This window comes from Schistocerca americana, chromosome 5 (genome assembly GCF_021461395.2).
Source record: "Schistocerca americana isolate TAMUIC-IGC-003095 chromosome 5, iqSchAmer2.1, whole genome shotgun sequence".
Lineage (NCBI taxonomy): Eukaryota > Metazoa > Arthropoda > Insecta > Orthoptera > Acrididae > Schistocerca > Schistocerca americana.
In genome coordinates this window covers 23,411,071-23,432,357 of record NC_060123.1, presented here as the reverse complement: position 1 = coordinate 23,432,357, position 21,287 = coordinate 23,411,071, and the positions used below count along the sequence as shown (strand labels likewise).

General features: G+C 40.3%; 1 protein-coding gene across 5 annotated transcripts in view; it reads right to left on the bottom strand.

The window, feature by feature from the left end:
* LOC124615737 (protein abrupt) overlaps nucleotides 1-21,287 on the bottom strand; it is a 94,842-nt gene that overhangs the window by 49,990 nt on the left and 23,565 nt on the right. For all 5 annotated transcript variants that reach the window (XM_047143816.1, XM_047143813.1, XM_047143815.1 and 2 more), the window contains 2 exons: nucleotides 10,171-10,389; nucleotides 9,857-10,097 (listed from right to left, as the gene is read on the bottom strand). In XM_047143816.1, the coding sequence (XP_046999772.1) occupies nucleotides 9,857-10,097; nucleotides 10,171-10,389 (460 nt within the window). The remainder of the gene's footprint in view (nucleotides 1-9,856; nucleotides 10,098-10,170; nucleotides 10,390-21,287) is intronic.

Below are 21,287 nucleotides of genomic sequence, written 5' to 3'. Positions count from 1 at the left end.
GGAGAATTTACAGGGAATCAGACAAGGAATAGTGATAATACAGTTTTAGGTCTACAACATCAATGGAAGTATATACATATATCTAATGTGACTTACCAAACGAAAGCGCTGGCAGGTCGATAGACACACAAACAAACACAAACATACACACAAAATTCTAGCTTTCGCCACCAACGGTTGCTTCGTCAGGAAAGAGGAAAGGAGAGAGAAAGACTAAAGGATGTGGATTTTAAGGGAGAGGGTAAGGAGTCATTCCAATCCCGGGAGCGGAAAGACTTACCTTAGGGGGAAAAAATGACGGGTATACACTCGCGCGCACGCGCACACACGCACACACACACACACACACATCCATCCACACATATACAGACACAAGCAGACATATTCAAAGACAAAGAGTTTGGGCAGAGATGTCAGTCGAGGCGGAAGTGCAGAGGCAAAAATGTTGTTGAATGACAGGTGAGGTATGAGTGGCGGCAACTTGAAATTATCGGAGATTGAGGCCTGGTGGGTAACGGGAAGAGAGGATATATTGAAGAGCAAGTTCCCATCTCCGGAGTTTGGATAGGTTGGTGTTAGTGGGAAGTATCCAGATAACCCGGACGGTGTAACACTGTGCCAAGATGTGCTGGCCGTGCACCAAGGCATGTTTAGCCACAGGGTAATCCTCATTACCAACAAACACTGTCTGCCTGTGTCCATTCATGTGAATGGACAGTTTGTTGCTGGTCATTCCCACATAGAATGCATCACAGTGTAGGCAGGTCAGTTGGTAAATCAGGTGGGTGCTTTCACACGTGGCTCTACCTTTGATCGTGTACACCTTCCGGGTTACACGACTGGAGTAGGTGGTGGTGGGAGGGCGCATGGGACAGGTTTTACACCGGGGGCTTATCTAACTAACAGCACCACAACTGTTGACTGCTGAACTTTTGCAATCATGCATACTGATCAGTACAGATGTAATGTGAACTAAACCACAGCCATCTTATTACGATTCATCTGTCATTTGTAGCTGAACCCATTTATGTTTAAACATTTACAGCACCATCTACAGGCAAAAAATTTTTTTTTATTATTCAATGAAATTTCTCCCGGCATCAATAATATACTAGACAAATTAGACATCATCCTGAGAAGTGGTTCTCTTTCTACAGCATTTTGAGAAGCTGAAACTTCAATGTGGACACCCTATAGTTACTGTGAGAGCATTCAGGGAAAGGTCTAATAACTAGTTTCACCTGTGAATGTAATAATGCAAATGAAGTGCTAAGAAAAGAAAGCTGGCTGACATGAAATGTTAATACTAATGAAAATCTAAATTCCTATTGAAGTGTGTATCACGCAGATATACTGATCATCATCACTTATAAGGTTGTGTTTATCGCTGTAACTAATAAAATAGTATCTAGTGAGGTCATCATGAATTCTGAATGAAAAATAGTTTGAATGAAGGTATGTTGTAAAGATGGGGAATCCAGGATTACAAGATGGTTACAGCATAAATGGAAAAGTTCAGGATAATTGTATAATACATTTAATACAGGTAAGCGCACATCAAAGATCTGACAGACGCGACATACTTGCCATGGTTTGACAGCCATGTAAGGAAGCTGTTCCAAAAACAGACCTTTTCATTGCAAATTTAAATAGCCAAAGCCTCAGACAAATGAAAATGGAGCAACATGGAAATTACTATAATGAAAATCATACAAGAGGCTTTCAATGAATTCAAAAGGATAATGCTAAGATATTTTGGTTTAATGTTAAATCAGCAATGGATCACAGCCACCTGTGTAGGTCACAGAGACCACAAAGGCACTGAAACAGAGAGACGGTGAAACTGTTTAATTCCTATTTCTAAAATTATTTCACCGAGGAAAACTGTAGTGCAGTACACCTATGTGATTCTACACAGAGTATATGAAACAATTTTTTCCTCTTCGAACAACAATATACCATAGCTCACTGAAACAACAAGCATACCTAACAACTTTCAAAGAATTGCAGGTCACTCCTGTTTTCAAGGAAAGTCCACCAGACACACCAATAGGCCTTTTCCCCTGATGTCACCCTGTAATAAAATTTGGCAGCACATGAGTGCCTACATTTGCGATGTTTCTGGATTCCAAAAACAACTATCATATGAAATCCTGTATGTTCAGTTCATCCGTGTTACCCAAAAGGCAGAAGCTATCAGCATCCAGATTGATGTAGTGTACCTTGATTTTCAGAAGGCATTTGACACAGTTCCAAACTGTTGCCCTATAAATCAAACACAAGCATATGGAATATCAGACTAGATTTGTGATTGGATTGAATAGTTCCTAACAAATAAAACACAGCAAGTACTTCTTAACACAGTAGTAGTAGAGGGGTTTTTGGGCGCCCGACAGCAAGGTCTTCAGCACTTCTTAACACAGAAAAATTTGGTTATGCACAACTAACTTCAGGTATACGCAAGGGAGTATTAATGGACCATTACTGATCACAATATATACAAAAGCCCTAGGGATACTGTTGAAAGCCACAACACTTGTCGCGAATGATGCTGTTGCATTCAGAAATGTCTTAACACCAGAAAATTGTAATGTCTGCTGAGGATTGCAACTTGAAGGGACTGGTGGAGACCAGTAAACAAATATAACAAACTGCACACAAATAGCCAAAAGACCTGGTACTGTTTTATTACATGATTGCTAACAGTCACTGCAAGCAGCCACATACATTAAATATTTGGCAATATGTGTATGCAGCAATTTAAAGTGGAAAATAATGAAAAAAATAAACAACAGCAAGATTGATGACAGGGTGAGAAACATTGGAAAACTTACAGAAATTTAATTCATCCTGGGAAAACATGACTAAAATACACTTTTAAGTCCAATTCTTGAGTATTGCTCATCTGTCTGGGATCCTTATCAGTTTGGATTGGAGGATAAAACAAAGAAGATGCAAATAAGAGAAGTGTGTTTCATCACAAGTTTGTTTAGTAAGTGTCAAATCATCCCACAGATGCACACACAACTCCTGTGGCACACATTGCAAAAGAGGCATTACACGAGGGCTGTTCAAAAAGTATCCAACTTTTATTTACAACATCAGTCTTTATTCAGATACAACTGTTTGACACTTGTCAGCTTCTACACACCTCTACCAACACTGCTGCCATTGCCGGAAGTATCATTCAAAAGCCTCTTTTGGTATGGTGCGCAGCTGCTCCATCAAATTCTGCACAATGTCTTCCCAGTTGGTCCCTTTCAGAGACTTTTTCAGTTTAGGGAAAAGCCAGAAGTCACTAAGTGCTACGCCAGGGGAATAGGAAGGAGGGCAAACAAAAGTTATATTATCTTTGGCCAAATGACTCTGAATTAACTGAGAACAAGAGTGTGCATTGTCGTGGTAAAGGTGCCAACTTCATGAGGGCAATGTCGAACCTCTTGGTAGTACTCCTTATGGACACTAGTACCTTCTGGGTCGTACTAGTGATGGAGTCAACCAGGACTCATCACTAGTGATCCCTCTGTTACGAACGTTTAGGTTACTGTTCACAGTGTCCAACATGTCCTGTGCGCTATCTCAGTGAAGTTGCTTCTGCTCAGTTGTTAGTAACTTTGATACAAATTTTGATAAGATGCTCCCAAGGTACAAATGTTCCATTAAAATGGAATGAATGTATCCAATACTAATTTTAATCTTATCTGTGAGTTCTCCGGAGCAGTTATACCACTCCTTCATCTGCATGGTACCCATTGATCTGTCCCCGAACACCTGTCGAATCTTGTAGGTTGTTTCAACTTGAAAATTAGCAACCTTAAAATAAAGTTTGATCCCATATTGTTGTTCCAATTTTTCTATCATTTTTCCCACAACAAAATCTGACAACCACCACTTACTCATGTTCACTTGTCAATGGTTAGCCAATGACTGGTTGTTTCCGCAGTCATGGGGAGTTGGGAGGGAAGAAGGGAGGGGATCAGGCCTGCACACTATATATGCCTACAAACATGAGCATGCGCGTCCCGATACCATTGTTGGTTTCAACAAAAAGAAATATATGTGGTTGGATACTTTCTGAACAGCTCTTGTACACTACAGTGTGTTGTACTGTTGAAATCCTGAGAGAGTGTATTTCTGGAAGAGCCAACAAACATACTGCTTTTATCTGTACCTATCTTGCAAGATGACCATGAAAATAAAATTAGAGATCTGATCATACACAGCAGCTTCCTAGCAACCTTTCTTCCCATGCACCATTCGAGACTGTACAAGGAAAGGGAAGAGGCTTGCTGCATGGAAAATTCTACTACAAACATCAAAACTCAAGTAAAGCTGGCTGTGAGATATCAAACACTGAGACAGAACATTGTTAATGCTTTCGTGGCCAACTGTTGACTTACTGCCAGTTAGCCTTTGTCTCTGATCCTTCTTCAACCAATGATTGTTTAATGATTTTTCTGACACTTCATCATCACAAGCAGTTAGCACTGCCAAAGGAGCACCCCCCCCCTCTCCCCCCCCCCCTGCGGTCACCAGCAATGGAGGCTGAACTTTAGACAGTACTTTTGTTAAACAAATGAGACAAAAGTCAGTGGGCAATATGTAAAATGCTGATAGGTCTTATTTGAAAACAACATAACCAAATATATTCCCCACCTTTGTCCAATAAATGTTTTGAACTGCCTCACTATCAACAGGACATTAAATTGTAAAGGGGAAAAAGCCAACTTTTTGACAGCAGATCCAGCATTTGAGTATCCAGGTTATAAAACAATGACTTGTTGCAATTTTTCTAACCCCCAAACTAATTTTTCCTGCACTCAAATGTTTCGTCACTATTGTCACCCTTCTGATGGATATCACAGCCTTTCTTCATAGGTTTAGAAGTGCTTTGAAATGTATTGCTTGTAAATAAAAATGAGTACACGCATGACAAGCAGACAGTATCAGCATTAATGCACCATCTGTTTAAATTTAAGGGCAACTATAATGAAAATTACTGGCTTAAATGCACAGGGTGTATGTGGACAAGAAAAAAAAAAAATCGTGAATTTTTCCTTAATTTTCCTGTTTAAAAATATACTTTTTCCTGTGTTAAAGTACACTACATGGGTGAAGAATATTTTTTTTGTGTTGAGTGAAAATATACCTTCCCTCGGAACTGTAAAACTTATCAACCCTTTGAATGGTAAAGATTTTATACACTAGCACAGAAGTTAATAGCACTGTAAAAAGTAAAATTCAGCAAAAAAAATCAATGCATTCTGGAGAGATCTTTGATGCCTGGCAACATATACGTTGCATATTTTCACACCATGTAAGTTACACTAATGAGCCAAAATAATTACGATTACCTGCTTAATACCTTGTTTGTCTGTCTTTGCAACAAAACATATCACTGATTCTGCACCTCAAGGATCCGACAGTTTGTTGGTAGCTTTGTGGAGGTATGTGATATTTGATGTCTACGCACAGGTCATGTAATTTGTGTAAACAGCGGACTGTTGATTTACATATGTGGTGATGGTGCCTGGTAGCAACCCAGTTGTGTTGCATACGATTCAGATCAGGCAAATATGGTCACCGAGACATCAACATGAATTCACTAAAACATCTCTCAAATCACTGTAGCATGGACCTGGCTCCGAGACACGGACTATTATACTGCTGAAAGATGACATCGCTGTCAGGGGAGACATCACGCGTGGAGGTATGCAGGTGGTTCGCAGCTGTCTACATATCTTCGATTACTACCACAGGTCACATGCAAGCGCACAAGAACATCTCCCATAGCATAATACTGCTCCAACTTGCCTGAGTCCGTGGAGAGCTGCTAATTTCGAGCCACCGTTCGCCTCAATGACTGCAGTTGTGGAGATGATCAGTGACGTACTGTAGCAAAATGTCATTCATCGAAAGATCCGACATTTCCCTTGATCGGTGGTGGAATCCCAATGGTGCCATGCCTACTGCAGTCATAAACGGCAATGTCATTGGGTCAACATGTGAACACAGAGGTGATCTGCTGTGGAGCTCTATGATCAACAATGTACAATGTACTCTGGAACACTTGTCGCCCGCATCTCGTGGTCGTGCGGTGGCGTTCTCGCTTCCCACGCCCGGGTTCGATTCCCGGCGGGGTCGGGGATTTTCTCTGCCTCGTGATGGCTGGGTGTTGTGTGCTGTCCTTAGGTTAGTTAGGTTTAATTAGTTCTGAGTTCTAGGGGACTGATGACCATAGATGTTAAGTCCCGTAGTGCTCAGAGCCATTTGAACACTTGTCCACACACCAGCATCATGCTCTTTCAGCAGAGTTGTCACAGATGACCATTTACCCTACTTTACAGAGCAGACAAGCCTCCGAAGCCCACATTCTGTGAAGACTCGTGGAAGTCCAACCATTTAGCACCTAATGGTCCTCCTACCTCTTTCTGTAGGTGCTCATGACAGTAGCATGTGAGCAATCAACCAACTTCACCATTTTATATATACCTATTCACAGGCTCTGTGTAATAACAACAACAATAATAATCTGCCCTTTGTCAAACTCAGTTATCTCAATGGATTTTCCCCATTTGTAGCCCATATTTTCTCCCACCTGTATCTGCTCTGGTTACATACTTTTGTGACCATGTCAGGTGACCGTAACGCCACCAGGCGGCATCCAACAGCGGGATGGGCAGTGGTCATAATGTTTCAGCTTATCGGTGTAAATATGAATGCCACCAAATGCCACATGGTAGCTTCCAAAGCACAGAAATTGAGATTGTAATGTGCTTTTGTTAGCCAATCATAGCTCAAGTCACATGATCTCACCAGCCAATGACAGCAGATATTCAGAGCATAAGACACTGATGCTGTCAGCCAGTAGCAACATCACTGTTAAGTAGCAGGAACACACAAAGAGGAGAAGTTAATGGTTTAAATTAACATACATACAGCACAGCTACATGAAAAGCACATATTCAAGTATCATATTGGTCTTTTCTAGTGTGTGTTAACCTTTAAGATACAGCAAACAAAAATGTGCCAGTAAAATTTTCAATAATGGCGAACATGGCTGCTCTTCTGGGCCCGAAATTTTCTTATTGGGTGGTGCTCGTAGTGTTAAGTTTATTCAGTCAAATGCTGTGTGATTTAATAAATTCATTGCATATTCTAGCATGTAATGTAACTCATCTTTTGCTAAAGGAAATTTACTTTGAAGCATCACTTTTCAAACCACCATTCACAATATTTTCCCACAGCCTGGTAGAAATGTAAACAGTTGCGATGTCACACTCATCAAAAACAGTTTGTTGTTACTAAGTATTGCACACGCTTAATCCTAAAGCCTTAGACACAATTTGCTTTCACTAGACGCTTGTGTTTGTACTGCGTTTTGTGTGTTTTTGCTGCAGTATTATTCTGCATCTACATCTATACTCTGCAAAACATCCTGAGGTAAATGGCATGGCAGAGGGTACATCCCACTGTACTAGTTATTTGAGGTTCTTCCTATTCCATTCACATATGAAGTGCGGGAAGAATGATTGCTTGAATGCCTCTGTGCATCTACATATTATTCTAATCTTGTCCTCATGATCCCTATATGAGCAGGCTAAAAGTAATTTTTTTTTGTTAGAGTATCAATTGTTGCCAGTCTAAATTACAAAAATGTAACTGAGAAGTAGAACTATGAAAAATTCCCAAAATTCTAAAACATTCCCAGGATTTCTTGGATGAAAAAATTCCCATATTTTCCCCAGATTTCTTGGTTGTCCAGGGGCGCATACACTCTGGTTCGGCAATGTAGCATACAATGAAGAATGAGCATATTCATTAGTTTGTGGCATGAAGATCTAGCATGTTTTGGAATGAAATCAACAGTAAAAAGACTTATCATCCATCCATATGTACATTACAATTAAGATACCATACTTTTCAATGGTTGCAACAGCAGACATTACGTGAAGCATCATCATTATTCTGAAGGAGAAATTAATTATGATTTTGAAGGAAGTGAGAACAAAGGTTTCAAGCTATAATCAAGAGTATGATATGCAAACAGCTAGCTGAAGATGTATGAGTAACTTACACTTTGTGGCTACACTCCAAACTATATTTAGAAGTCTGGTGTATTTCATACTGTTCTTGTAACACAAACATCCATAATGAAATTGATTGACGTACAAGATACAATACTAACAACTTTGGTAACAAGATGAGGGCTTGAGAGGACAGTTCTGTTGGAAATCTGTAACTGAGCACACGTGGATTCAAATTACATCTCTTGAAGAGACAATGAATAGGGATACAACAGCTCTGTGGGAACTGCATAGCTTGAAGAAAGCCCCATCTTCTTTCTTATGCTGTGTGCCCTCTCAACGAATGGGGATCCTTAGAGCAATTAATGGACAAATGAACAATGATTTCGCAGCCCTCCCTCCATTATCTACAGTAATGGCCCAATATGACTTGGTTACTCAGGCTGGGAAAGTCAAAAGAAAATACAAAAGTGGTAGGGACCATAACAGCAACCCCCCCCCCCTCTCTTCTCTCTCTCTCTCTCTCTCTCTCTCTCTCTCTCTCTCTCTCTCTCTCTCTCTCTCACACACACACACACACACACACACACACACACACACACAACACACACAACACACACATACCTTCAAAATTTTGACTTGACACTTATCTACCTACTATTTGTGCTGCTCCGATGATGTATGGTTACACTGGCACAAAGTTACAAATGTCTATTAGATAAACAAAGTTACATCCTGCTAACAGCCATGGGCACATCTTCAATTAACACATGCACTTCTGAATAGAAAACTGTAACTTTCCAGTAAGTTTGCTTCTTCCCCCTCCCATCAGTCGTTTGTTGCATATATTCTAATCTCTGTCTTCAGCTGTTATTTTTGTCCTCTATACCTCCCACTAGAACCATATTTGAAAACATGCTGTATCACCTTAACTTTTCCTCTAATTAGTGTTTCTGATATATTCTGATTTAATCATTCTGAAGACAACCTACTTTCTTATAGGTCTACTTTATTTTCAGCACATTTTTTTAAAAAACAAATCTCGAACACTTATTTGCTTTTTCTAGTTTTCCCACCACCCGTATTCAATTGCACAGAATGTTGTGCTTCAAATTTATGTACTTAGAAATTTATCATTAGAAATAAACCCTTTGTCTGAAACTGGTAGACTTCTTTTGCTATAGAATACCTCTCTCTGCCTGTGTTGCTCTGCCTCTTATTAACTTCCTGCCTCGTCCTTTGTGTGTTATTTTACTCCCTAGCCAGCGAAATTCCTTCAATTTGTTTATTATGTGGTCTCGAATTTTGATGAAGTCTGAGACTAACTTCATTTCTGTCATCCTTCAATACTTTTGTCTTTCTGCGATTTACTTTCAATGCATACTCCGTGCTCAATAGATCGTTCATCCCATTCAACAAGCTTTGTTAAAAATTATTAAATATAAGTGTTTTACGTTTTAATTCAGAGTTCAGTACCTTGAGTAGCTCCTGAGATGTGTTTATGACCATTTTATGACTAAAAAATGACTGGATACTTTTTCCCCCAATGCACAATTTCCTAAAATTTTTTTTATGATTTAAATGAAATACACAGTCACCCTGCTTTTGTAGTTTACTTTCTCCTACAGAGGTGAGAGATATCAGTATGCACCATACAGTAGATGAATGTGTCAGTAATTGAGTTTCTCGAGTTCTGCTGCAATTGGATAGCAACATATACAATACTCCCCACGTCCTATCTAGTGACAGCCAGCAAAATGTCCAGTTGTCTTTCTAGTATTGGAGAACAACTTCTTTTATATTAACGAAGCAGCGAGTCAGTGATTTACCTTGTAATCCAAGAAGTGCAGCTGGAAATGGGGGAGTCCTCTGAGTGTCCAGACCAATCCCATTGCCATTGCCATGATGATGAAGTTGTTGATTATCATCGGCTGAACCAAATTCACTTGGTTCAGTCTTGGGAACAATATCAGTCATATGTCCTCCTCTGTCAGACATTGCGGTATCACTTGAATTACTATCCTCACCAGTCGACTGCGCTTGCAGAGAAGATTCAGATGTACCCTTGTTCTGGAAAGAAACAGTTCTTTAGGTCACAGTGAAAGAGAGGGAAAGGAGGTAGAACTGGAGAATTATACTCTACCTGATGAGAAGAGCCAGCCGAGGGAGGCAGCTGGGCTCCACTTTCCAATGCTTGGCCCAAGAGGGATTCTCTCATCATCTGTTCACCCCCATTGTTATGTGCCGCAGAAGATGCAGGAGATGGCGAGAAGCGATTCCTTTTAGGTGGTGGTGAAACATCGTCGTCATTGAAACTATCTCTCATTTCAGAAGACTGTGACCATGGAAGTGAATTTGATACCTTTGCAGAAATGAAAAGAAGAGAAATTATTAATACAGATTTAGTTAATACATAAATTCTTATATTAGATGACTCTTACTAATCATTGCAGTATACAATACACTTAACAGGATGGAGACTTGAGAGCTTTCTTGGTATATGATCGACACACGAACTGGTCTTGATGAGATTCAGAAGACCTCATCTATAAAGACTTTGAAGAAGTTGCTGACAGCACATTAATTACAGAGATAGAACTTGCACTAACATCTGGAGACTTTTTTAAAATATTGCATAGTGCAAGATATGAATCAGAAACACCACAGTCACTAATGAAAATAACATTTAAGATGTAACATCATATAATGTGTTAGTGTTTCAATAAGATGGAGATAAAGCAGAACAAAATACACTAAAATATATAAATAAATCTAAAAACAAAGATGATTTGACTTACCAAATGAAAGTGCTGGCAGGTCGACAGACACACAAACAACCACAAACATACACACAAAATTCAAGCTTTCGCAACAAACTGTTGCCTCATCAGGAAAGAGGGAAGGAGAGGGAAAGACAAAAGGAAGTGGGTTTTAAGGGAGAGGATAAGGAGTCATTCCAATCCCGGGAGCGGAAAGACTTACCTTTGGGGGAAAAAAGGACAGGTATACGTCTTTCCGCTCCCGGGATTGGAATGACTCCTTATCCTCTCCCTTAAAACCCACTTCCTTTCGTCTTCCCCTCTCCTTCCCTCTTTCCTGATGAGGCAACAGTTTGTTGCGAAAGCTTGAATTTTGTGTGTATGTTTGTGTGTCTATTGACCTGCCAGCGCTTTCGTTCGGTAAGTCACCTCATCTTTGTTTTTATATATAATCATCTTTGTTTTTAGATATATATTTCCTACGTGGAATGTTTCCCTCTATTATATATATATATATATAAAAAATCACTGCAATCTAAGGTGAAACAACCCAAATGTTTATCTGTTTGCAAAACGAATACAAGCTCTTAAAACTGGGATATTCATGTAATTCTTCTTCACAAGAAGAGATGCAAAACCTATAGGCCACCAACCTTCTATCCATTATCCACAAGATCTTTGTTAAATTTATTAGCAATTCTAAATAAGGATCAGATTTTACCCACCCAAAGAAACAAGTTGTCTTTAGAAGTTGATAAAAGTATAATGGACAATTAACAAATTATGAACAAAATTATTGAACATAACATGACTTCATCAAGATAGTAAGAAAATCAGAATTGTTGGCACTCTGTCAATGATTACATACCATTAACCTTTTCTGTCATCGTACTGTACGTTTTCGTTTCTTAAAGTAGGAAAACCAACTATGCTACTGGGACATATTAAGAACCACGTAAGAACCAGCTAGGGTGACAGATCCAACTAAGAATGTAATGAAAATGAAACAGAAAAGGGCATGGAATATAGCCCAGAAAATGGATAGTATATGGCAGTTCTTTGTTGATTTCCAAAAGGTAAGAAAATACTGAGATCACAATCTAATGGGAGGTGTTTGTATGGTATCAGAACACATGCAGAAGCAACATGAATGTCTATTACGAATGACAGTAACACATGACTAAGTCTAGTAGATGAGGAGTAGTGGATATAAAACAGATGATGATGATGATGCATCATTAACCTCACTAACGAAGTCCTTAGCATTGAACTGTATTCACTTATTTAGACTTTTAATTAACTGATTATTTATGGAATCTGACACACTGTTCGTTTATCTACAATCCACAACACTTCCCATCCTGAAAATGGCCTATACATTAAAAATACAAAACAGAATTGTGCCACAGATGCATAGTGCAGCCTCAAGCAGTGAGCTGGCAAACTTAATTGTAGTTACGAATCTCAAGGTTTGCCATTTCTATCCACACCATCATTCTGATTGTGGAAGAACTTTGTATTCACCACCTTTTCCATGTCCTAAATGTATTAACTGCCTTGGAACTGTACTTATTTTTATTCACTGATCAGATGTTTGTGGTTCATGGTGTGGGTTCCTGATGTCATTTCCTAGTTCATGAACCATGGGCAACATATGAGTGGCCACGTAAGTGGTCCTGACAGTCAGGATACCAGTTACTTTGCAATAAGGCTGGGCATCTCGGACATATTCTGAGTTGTGGTCACCTTTGTGCTCAGACGGCAAAGACTACCAAATCCACCGGTTAGTCCCTTAACCGTTAGGGGTAAAACTCAATGGGACCTGGGGCAAGTAAGGCTATCGACCTGCTTCCCTGGTACTTTAAATATGATGCTGGCAACAATCAGAGCAAAATGCCTTGGACCTTTGGAGGTGACGGAGTCCCACCTCTAATTGACAAACCAGGGACTCCTAAGCTACGACTCTGCAAACAAATGGTAACGAGATGGGGAGCTATTAATATCAATGGGGGCTACTCTGGGAAGAAGGTAGAGCTGGCAGAGGCTGCAAGTAAGAGGGCGTTGGACGTTTTAGCTGTTAGTGACATTCGGGTAAGGGGTGAGAAAGAAGAGGAAGTGGGAGAATACGAGGTCTACCTGTCAGGAGCCAAAGCAGGAATAGCACAATGGGGTGTAGGGCTTTATATCAGGAAAGAAATGGAACCCAGCGTAGTTGCAATACGGTATGTAAACGAATGACTGATGTGGATAGATTTGACAGTGTCTAGCAAGAAAATTAGGATTGTGTCAGTATATTCGCATTGTGATGGGACAGAACAAGATAAGATGGATAGGTTTTATGACGCACTCAGTGATGTAGTTGTTAGAGTAAAGGACAAGGACAGTGTTCTGCTCATGGGTGATTTTAATGCCAGGATTGGAAATCGAACAGAAGGGTATGAAAAGGTTATGGGTAAATTTGGAGAGGATATGGAGGCCAACAGGAATGGGAAACAACTCTTGGATTTCTGTGCCAGTATGGGCTTAGTAATCACAAACTCCTTTTTTAAACATAAGAACATTCACCAGTATACTTGGGAAGGCAGGGGAACCAGATCTGTCATTGACTATATAATAACAGATCAGGAAGACTGTGAGGGACACACGTGTATTCAGGGGATTCTTTGATGACACCGATCACTACTTAATCTGCAGCGAAATTGGGATTGTGAGGCCGAAAGTGCAGGAGGTCAGGTCCATATGTAGGAGGATAAGAGTGGAGAAACTTCAGGATAAGGAAATCAGGCACAAGTACATAACAGTGATCTCAGAAAGGTACCAGTTAGTTGAATGTAGTCAATTACAGTCATTGGAAAAGGAATGGACAAGGTACAGGGACACAGTACTAGAAGTGGCTAAAGAACATCTTAGAACAGTAGTGTGAAAAGGTAGGATGAAGCAAACAGCTTGGTGGAATGACACAGTCAAGGCAGCCTGTAAAAGAAAAAGAAGGCATATCAAAAATGGCTACATACTAGAACTCAGGTAGACAGATAATTGCAGCAACCAAGAAGAAATCTTGGGAAGACTTTGGAAACAGGTTGGAGACTTCGGGTCAAGCTGCTGGAAAACCATTCTGGAGTGTAATTAGCAGTCTTCAAAAGGGGGGGTAAGAAGGAAATGACAAGTATTTTGGACAGGTCAGGAAAACTGCTGGTGAATCCTGTTGATGCCTTGGGCAGATTGAGGGAATATTTTGAAGAGTTGCTCAATGAAGGTGAAAATATGATCAGTAATGTTTCAGATTTCGATGTACAATGGGATAGGAATGATGATGGAAATAGGATCACATTTGAGGAAGTGGAGAAAATGGTCAATAGATTGCAGTGCAATAAAGCGGCTGGGGTGGATGAAATTAAATCGGAACTCATCAAATACAGTGGAATGTCAGGTCTTAAATGGCTACATAGGATAATTGAAATGGCGTGGTAGTCGGGACAGGTTCCATCAGACTGGACGAAAGCAGTAATCACACCAATCTTTAAACGTGGAAGCAGAAAAGATTGGAACTACAGAGGTATCTCTTTAATTAGCGATGTGGGTAAAATCTTCTGAGGTATTGTTGAAATGAAAGTGCGAGTATTAGTTGAGGACAAATTGGATGAAAATCAGTGTGGGTTTAGGCCTCTTAGAGGTTGTCAGGGCCAGATCTTTAGCTTACGACGAATAATGGAGCAGTGTTACGAGTGGAACAGGGAATTGTACTATGCTTTATAGATCTAGAAAAGGCATATGACCAGGTTCCTAGGAGGAAGTTATTGTCTGTTCTACGAGATTATGGAATAGGAGGCAAACTTTTGCAAGCAATTAAAGGTCTTTACATAGATAGTCAGGCAGCATTTAGAGTTGACAGTAAATTGAGTTCATGGTTCAGAGTAGTTTCAGGGGTAAGACAAAGCTGCAACCTGTCTCCACCGTTGTTCATATTATTTATGGAACATATGTTGAAAACAATAGACTGGCTGGGTGAGATTAAGATGGGTGAACACAAAATAAGCAGTCTTGCATATGCGGATGACTTAGTTGTGGTGGCAGATTTGATTGAAAGTTTGCAAAGTAATATTTCGGAGCTAGATCAGAAATGTAAGAACTATGGTATGAAGATTAGCATCTCCAAAACGAAAGTAATGTCAGTGGTAAAGAGATATAAATGGATTGAGTGCCAAATAGGAGGAACAAAGTTAGAACAGGTGGACGGTTTCAAGTACTTAGCATGCATATTCTCACAGGATGGCAACATAGTGAAAGAACTGGAAGCAAAGTGTAGCAAAGCTGTGAGTGCTGAGCTACTATCTACAACTTTGTTGTATGGGAGTGAAAGCTAGGTGGATTCAGGTTACCTTATCAATAAGGTTGAGGTTACAGATATGAAAGTAGCTAGGATGATTGCAGGTACTAGTAGATGGGAACAATGGCAGCAGGGTGTCCACAATGGGAAAATCAAAGAAAAACTGGGAATGAACTCTGTAGATGTAGCAGTCAGGGCGAACAGGCTTAGATGCTGGGGTCATGTTACACGCATGGGAGAAGCAAGGTTACCCAAGAGACTCATGGGTTCAGCAGTAGAGGGTAGGAGGAGTCGGGGCACACCAAGGAGAAGGTACCTGGAATCAGTTAAGAATGATCTTGAAGTAATAGGCTTAACATCAGAAGAGGCACCAATGTAGGGGATCATGGAGGGATTTTATAAGGGGGACATGCTCCAGACTGAACGCTGCAAGGCATTATCATTCTTAAATGATGATGATGATGATTAGATGTTCCCTCCCCCTCTCTTCTCAACATCAATTTTACAACTAGCCTGTCTTCACTTTTGCAAATTGAATATTTCTGAGTATTTTAAACCTTCCACTCCATGTTTTAGTACAAATAACACATTAACACCTAATATAACACCATAGGAATAGACTGACTGCTAAACTTTGCACAGCAAAGTAGTGTACAATAATGTTAGCTCATGTCTATAGAAATACTCTATAAACAGGACACTAGAATAAAACTTTTGTTCTGCAGCAGATTACACGCACACTCCTGATATGTTAAGAGACATTACCAGGTGAACCCAAATGCTTACCACTAAGACAATGACTAATTCAGAAGTCGAAGATTCGAGAAAGGCATACTTTGATGAAAAAACACAAACAAGCCAGCAAGCATCCATCATTACATCAAGACATAAGAAGAGCGATTGAACAAACTGCAAAAACCACAGAGGAATAGCAGTGGTGAATGCTGCCTACCACATACTAGCTAGGATACTGAACAAGAAACTACGACCATATGCCGAAGCCACAATTGGGGAATACCAGGAAGAAAAGAGCAACAACAGATTGGATGTTCACCCTTCCATTAATAATGGGAAAGTGTTTTGAGTATAATATAATGGTGCATCAGCTGCATGTGGATTTTAAAGCAGGTTATGACAGTGTCAACAAAAATGGTCTTTTCAATATGGAGCTGGGGATACCACCAAAGCTAACAACACTCGTGAGAAAGACTACACAACACCAACTGCAAAAATAAAAGCCAACGACAAATATTCCAATAATTTCCCAAGCTTTCTAAGACTTAAGCAAGGAGATTCTGCATCACTGACATCATTCAACCTGGCTCTGGAGGCTGTCATGTGAAAACTGCCACACAAACAGATGGTACTGTTTTGAATAGAATGACTGAGAATATGGAATTTGCAGATGATATAGCCATACTTGGGAGAAGTAGAGAATATCTGTTGGAAAACTACGTAGTTTTGCACTGTGAGGTGGTTGCACTTGGTATGGTCATAAGTAAGAAAAAAGAAAAATATGTGATTAGTATTTTATCCATTTTCAGGAAATGTAGTCGTATATAATGAAATAATAAGCAACCAGTTGCACGAAAGAAATTTAAACCAGTCATGAAATTAAATTTCTAGTTGCTTATTATTTCATTATAAAACATATGATCAACAGCATAAACAAAACAAGGTGAAGAGGCAAGCTATTACAGCTTCCTTAACATGTTATGATCCAATATTTCAAGGTAGCTGAGGACAACAGTTCACAAAATGACTGTTACAACAATTAGTCTGTATGGGTGCAAAACACGGTCAGAAACACAACAGATCAAAAACACCATGGATGCATGGGAACACAAAGTATTGCTTAAGATTTAGGGGGCAGTGTATGAAAATAGCACTTGGATAATTAGGAGCAATGCAGAACTGTATGAACTCTATACAAATCCACCGATCCCTGCTTATGTACAGGCACATGATGGCTGGATGATATAGAGATGGAGATGAGAAAGTTAGGAGAATGGAACTAAAGAATGCTACCAAATTCAAGAGAGAACTGGAGAAGACAGGTGGTCAACAAACAAGGTCTGGACCCTTTGTGGGCTATAGTGCCAGAAAAGAGAAAGAAGATACTTGGTTATGCCAACTGCTAAGAGATCAGCCTATGAAGAGCAAGGGTCCAGGTTTGAATTCTCGATCAGCACAAAATTGTAAGCTTTCAGAAAGTCTTCGAAGAAATCTAGTTTAAATATAGATTAAAACGGATGTGAGTTATCGTGTGCATTAGCGGTGTTATGAGGTAACTATAAGCACTGAGAAACTGTATTACCTTGTATTTACCAGCTTCCAACAGCAGCTGAAAAACTGCATGTCGTCACACCATACTTGCATCCCACAACATAACATGTGAAACAATGCATTCTGTGTCTGTAAATTAGTGTCTGTGTAAAAATTGAGGAAAAGGGGAAATTGAAAATTTGGCAGGGGGTTGGGGAGGGGGCCAACAAGCACGACAACTGACCTAATCTGCCTCCGTATGACATTTTTGACAGAGAGGGTTACTCTGAAGAACAGCCTCAAGCAGAGGGCTTTGAAGATAACTGATGATACTGAATAATTAATTCTGAAGATTAAGTACCTCCTCTAACCAACATTACTTTGAGCTCAGTCCCTTTATTGAGACAATTTAAAAAAAAACAGCATAAGGGAGAAACTGACAGGAGTGGGGGAAAGAAATACAGTACAAGAAGAATGGGTAGCTCTGAGGGATGAAGTGGAGAAGGCAACAGAGGATCAAGTAGGTAAAAAGATGAGGGCTAGTAGAAATCCTTGGGTGACAGAAGAAATATTGAATTTAATTGATGAAAGGAGAAAATATAAAAATGCAGTAAATGAAGCAGGCAAAAAGGAATACAAACGTCCCAAAAATGAGATCGACAGGAAGTGCAAAATGGCTAAGCAGGGATGGCTAGAGGACAAATGTAAGGATGTAGAGGCTTATCTCACTAGGGGCAAAATAGATACTGCCTACAGGAAAATTAAAGAGACCTTTGGAGAAAAGAGAGCCACTTGTATGAATATCAAGAGCTCAGATGGAGACCCAGTTCTAAGCAAAGAAGGGAAAGCAGAAAGGTGGAAGGAGTATATAGGGGGTCTACATAAGGGTGATGTACTTGAGGACAATATTATGGAAATGGAAGAGGATGTAGATGAAGATGAAATGGGAGATATGATACTGCGTGAAGAGTTTGACAGAGAACTGAAAGACTTGAGTCGAAACAAGGCCCCGGGAGTAGACAACATTCCATTGGAACTACTGACGGCCTTGGGAGAGCCAGTCCTGACAAAACTCTACCATCTGGTGTGCAAGATGTATGAGACAGGTGAAATACCCTCAGACTCCAAGAAGAATATAATAATTCCAATCCCAAAGAAAGCAGGTGTTGACAGATGTGAAAATTACCGAACTATCAGTTTAATAAGTCACAGCTGCAAAATACTAACACGAATTCTTCACAGACGAATGGAAACACTGGTAGAAGCCGACCTCAGATCAGTTTGTATTCCGTAGAAATGTTGGAACACGTGAGGCAATACTGACCTTACGACTTATCTTAGAAGAAAGATTAAGGAAAGGCAAACCTACGTTTCTAGCATTTGTAGACTTAGAGAAAGCTTTTGACAATGTTGACTGGAATACTCTCTTTCACATTCTAAGGGTGGCAGGGGTAAAATACGGGGAGCGAAAGGCTATTTACAATTTGTACAGAAACCAGGTGGCAGTTATAAGAGTCGAGGGGCATGAAAGGGAAGCAGTGGTTGGGAAGGGAGTTATACAGGGTTGTAGCCTCTCCCCAATGTTATTCAATCTGTATATTGAGCAAGCAGTGAAGGAAACAAAAGAAAAATTTGGTGTAGGTATTAAAGCCCATGGAGAAGAAATAAAAATTTTGAGGTTTGCCGATGACATTGTAATTCTGTCAGAGACAGCAAATGACTTGGAAGAACAGTTGAACGGAATGGACAGTGTCTTGAAAGGAGGATACAAGATGAACATCAACAAAAGCAAAACGAGGATAATGGAATGTAGTCGAATTAAGTCGGGTGATGCTGAGGGAATTAGATTAGGAAATTTGACACTTAAGGTAGTAAAGGAGCTTTGCTATTTGGGGAGCAAAATAACTGATGACGGTCGAAGTAGAGAGGATATAAAATGTAGACTAGCAATGGCAAGGAAAGCGTTTCTGAACAAGAGAAATTAGTTAACATCGAGTATAGATTTAAGTGTCAGGAAGTCGTTTCTGAAAGTATTTGTTTGGAGTGTAGCCATGTATGGAAGTGAAACATGGACGATAAATAGTTTGGACAAGAAGAGAATAGAAGCTTTCGAAATGTGGTGCTACAGAAGAATGCTGAAGATTAGATGGGTAGCTCACATAACTAATGAGGAGGTATTGAATAGAATTGGGGAGAAGAGGAGTTTGTGGCACAACTTGACTAGAAGAAGGGATCGGTTGGTAGTACATGCTCTGAGGCATCAGGGGATCACAAATTTAGCATTGGAGGGCAGTGTGGAGGCTAAAAATCGTAGAGGGAGACCAAGAGATGAATACACTAAGCGGATTCAGAAGGATGTAGGTTGCAGTAAGTACTGGGAGATGAAGAAGCTTGCACAGGATAGAGTAGCATGGAGAGCTGCATCAAACCAGTCTCAGGACTGAAGACCACAACAACAACAACAGTGTCTTCAGAAATTAAAACTCACCATTCACTCACAAATGCAACAGTACTTCCTGTGCTGTCAATACTTTTATGTATGTTTACTAACAATCAGCTTGATTATGTGAAGCAGAATAAAAATTGGTGCACTGCCAAGACAAAAAAATATTAAATACTGTTTTCAGCTACTTTAGCATGTAATACACTGGGATAAATGGCATGTTTTGTTTTGCTCTATGGCGCAAAAAACGACTAGGGTCATATGAACCCAAGTCGAAACTATAGAACACTAACACAAAGAGGAATTAAACAACTATATGTCAGTCCCAATTGACAGAATAGGAGACAGCTAAAAACAGGCACGTGGAAAATGGGCTAAAAAAACATCATGCAGAAATGGAGGTCCAAAACTAAAAATTAAATGGCCTTCACCATATTGATTTGGCGGATAAAAAGTAAAACGCAGACGACAGCCCACAGGTCATTTGCTAAAACGGCTGATAAATCAGATGGCAAACCCAAGCTGGAACATAAATTGGTAAAAAAAGAAGGGGGGCAATCAATCAGAAAGTGGTGGATAGTTAAAATTTGGGAACAATGTGTACAAATTGGTGTGGTAGCGCCACTTGGCAAATGACGATGGCTAAAAAGGCAGTGACTAATATGCAGCTGAGTTAAAATAATTTCCTCCCAGCAGGAGGGCTGAAAGGAGGTCTTTCAAGGGACTGGGAGAGGCTTAATGAGCTGAAGCTTATTCCCACGAAGTGAGGTCCATTGGCGATGCCAAAAGGACACCACCTTGCGACAGACGGCAATGCAGAGATCATCGGAGGGAATATAGGTACTCGCGGGCTGAGGTACGACAGCTGCAGCCTTGGCAGCTGCGTCAGCAGCCACGTTTCCTGGCAGACTGACATGACCAGGGACCCACAGAAACGTGACGCTGGCTCTATGAAGAGTGAGCAATTGACAGTTTTCTGCACCCGCTGCACTAACGGATGTGCAATGTACAGCGCACACACATTTTGGAGGGCGCTGAGTGAGTCTGAGCAGAGGACACAATTGAAAAGGCCGTGTCGCCGGATGTACTCCGTGGCCTGATACAAGGCGAAGAGGTCGGCTGTAAATACTGAGGAGTGGGCCAGAAGCCGATATCAACAAACACGGGTGCTAATGACGAAGGCACACTCGACCTCATGGTCAGTCAGAGCAATCAGTATAGACAAAGGCACTATCGCAAAGTTCCATTGGAAGGTCGTGAAACTGGAGGCAATAGACGAAGGTTGGAGTAGTGTCCTTAGGAAGGAAATGAAGGCCAATGTTAATATGGGCCGCTTCACAAAGCCAAGGTGATGAAGGGTTCACACCCACCGAGAAAGTTGCAGGTAGTGTGAAGTTAAGCCGCCGTATCAAGTGGCAAAAGTGGGCTCTAGGAGGTAACAGAGAAGAGGGACGAGCCCCATAATG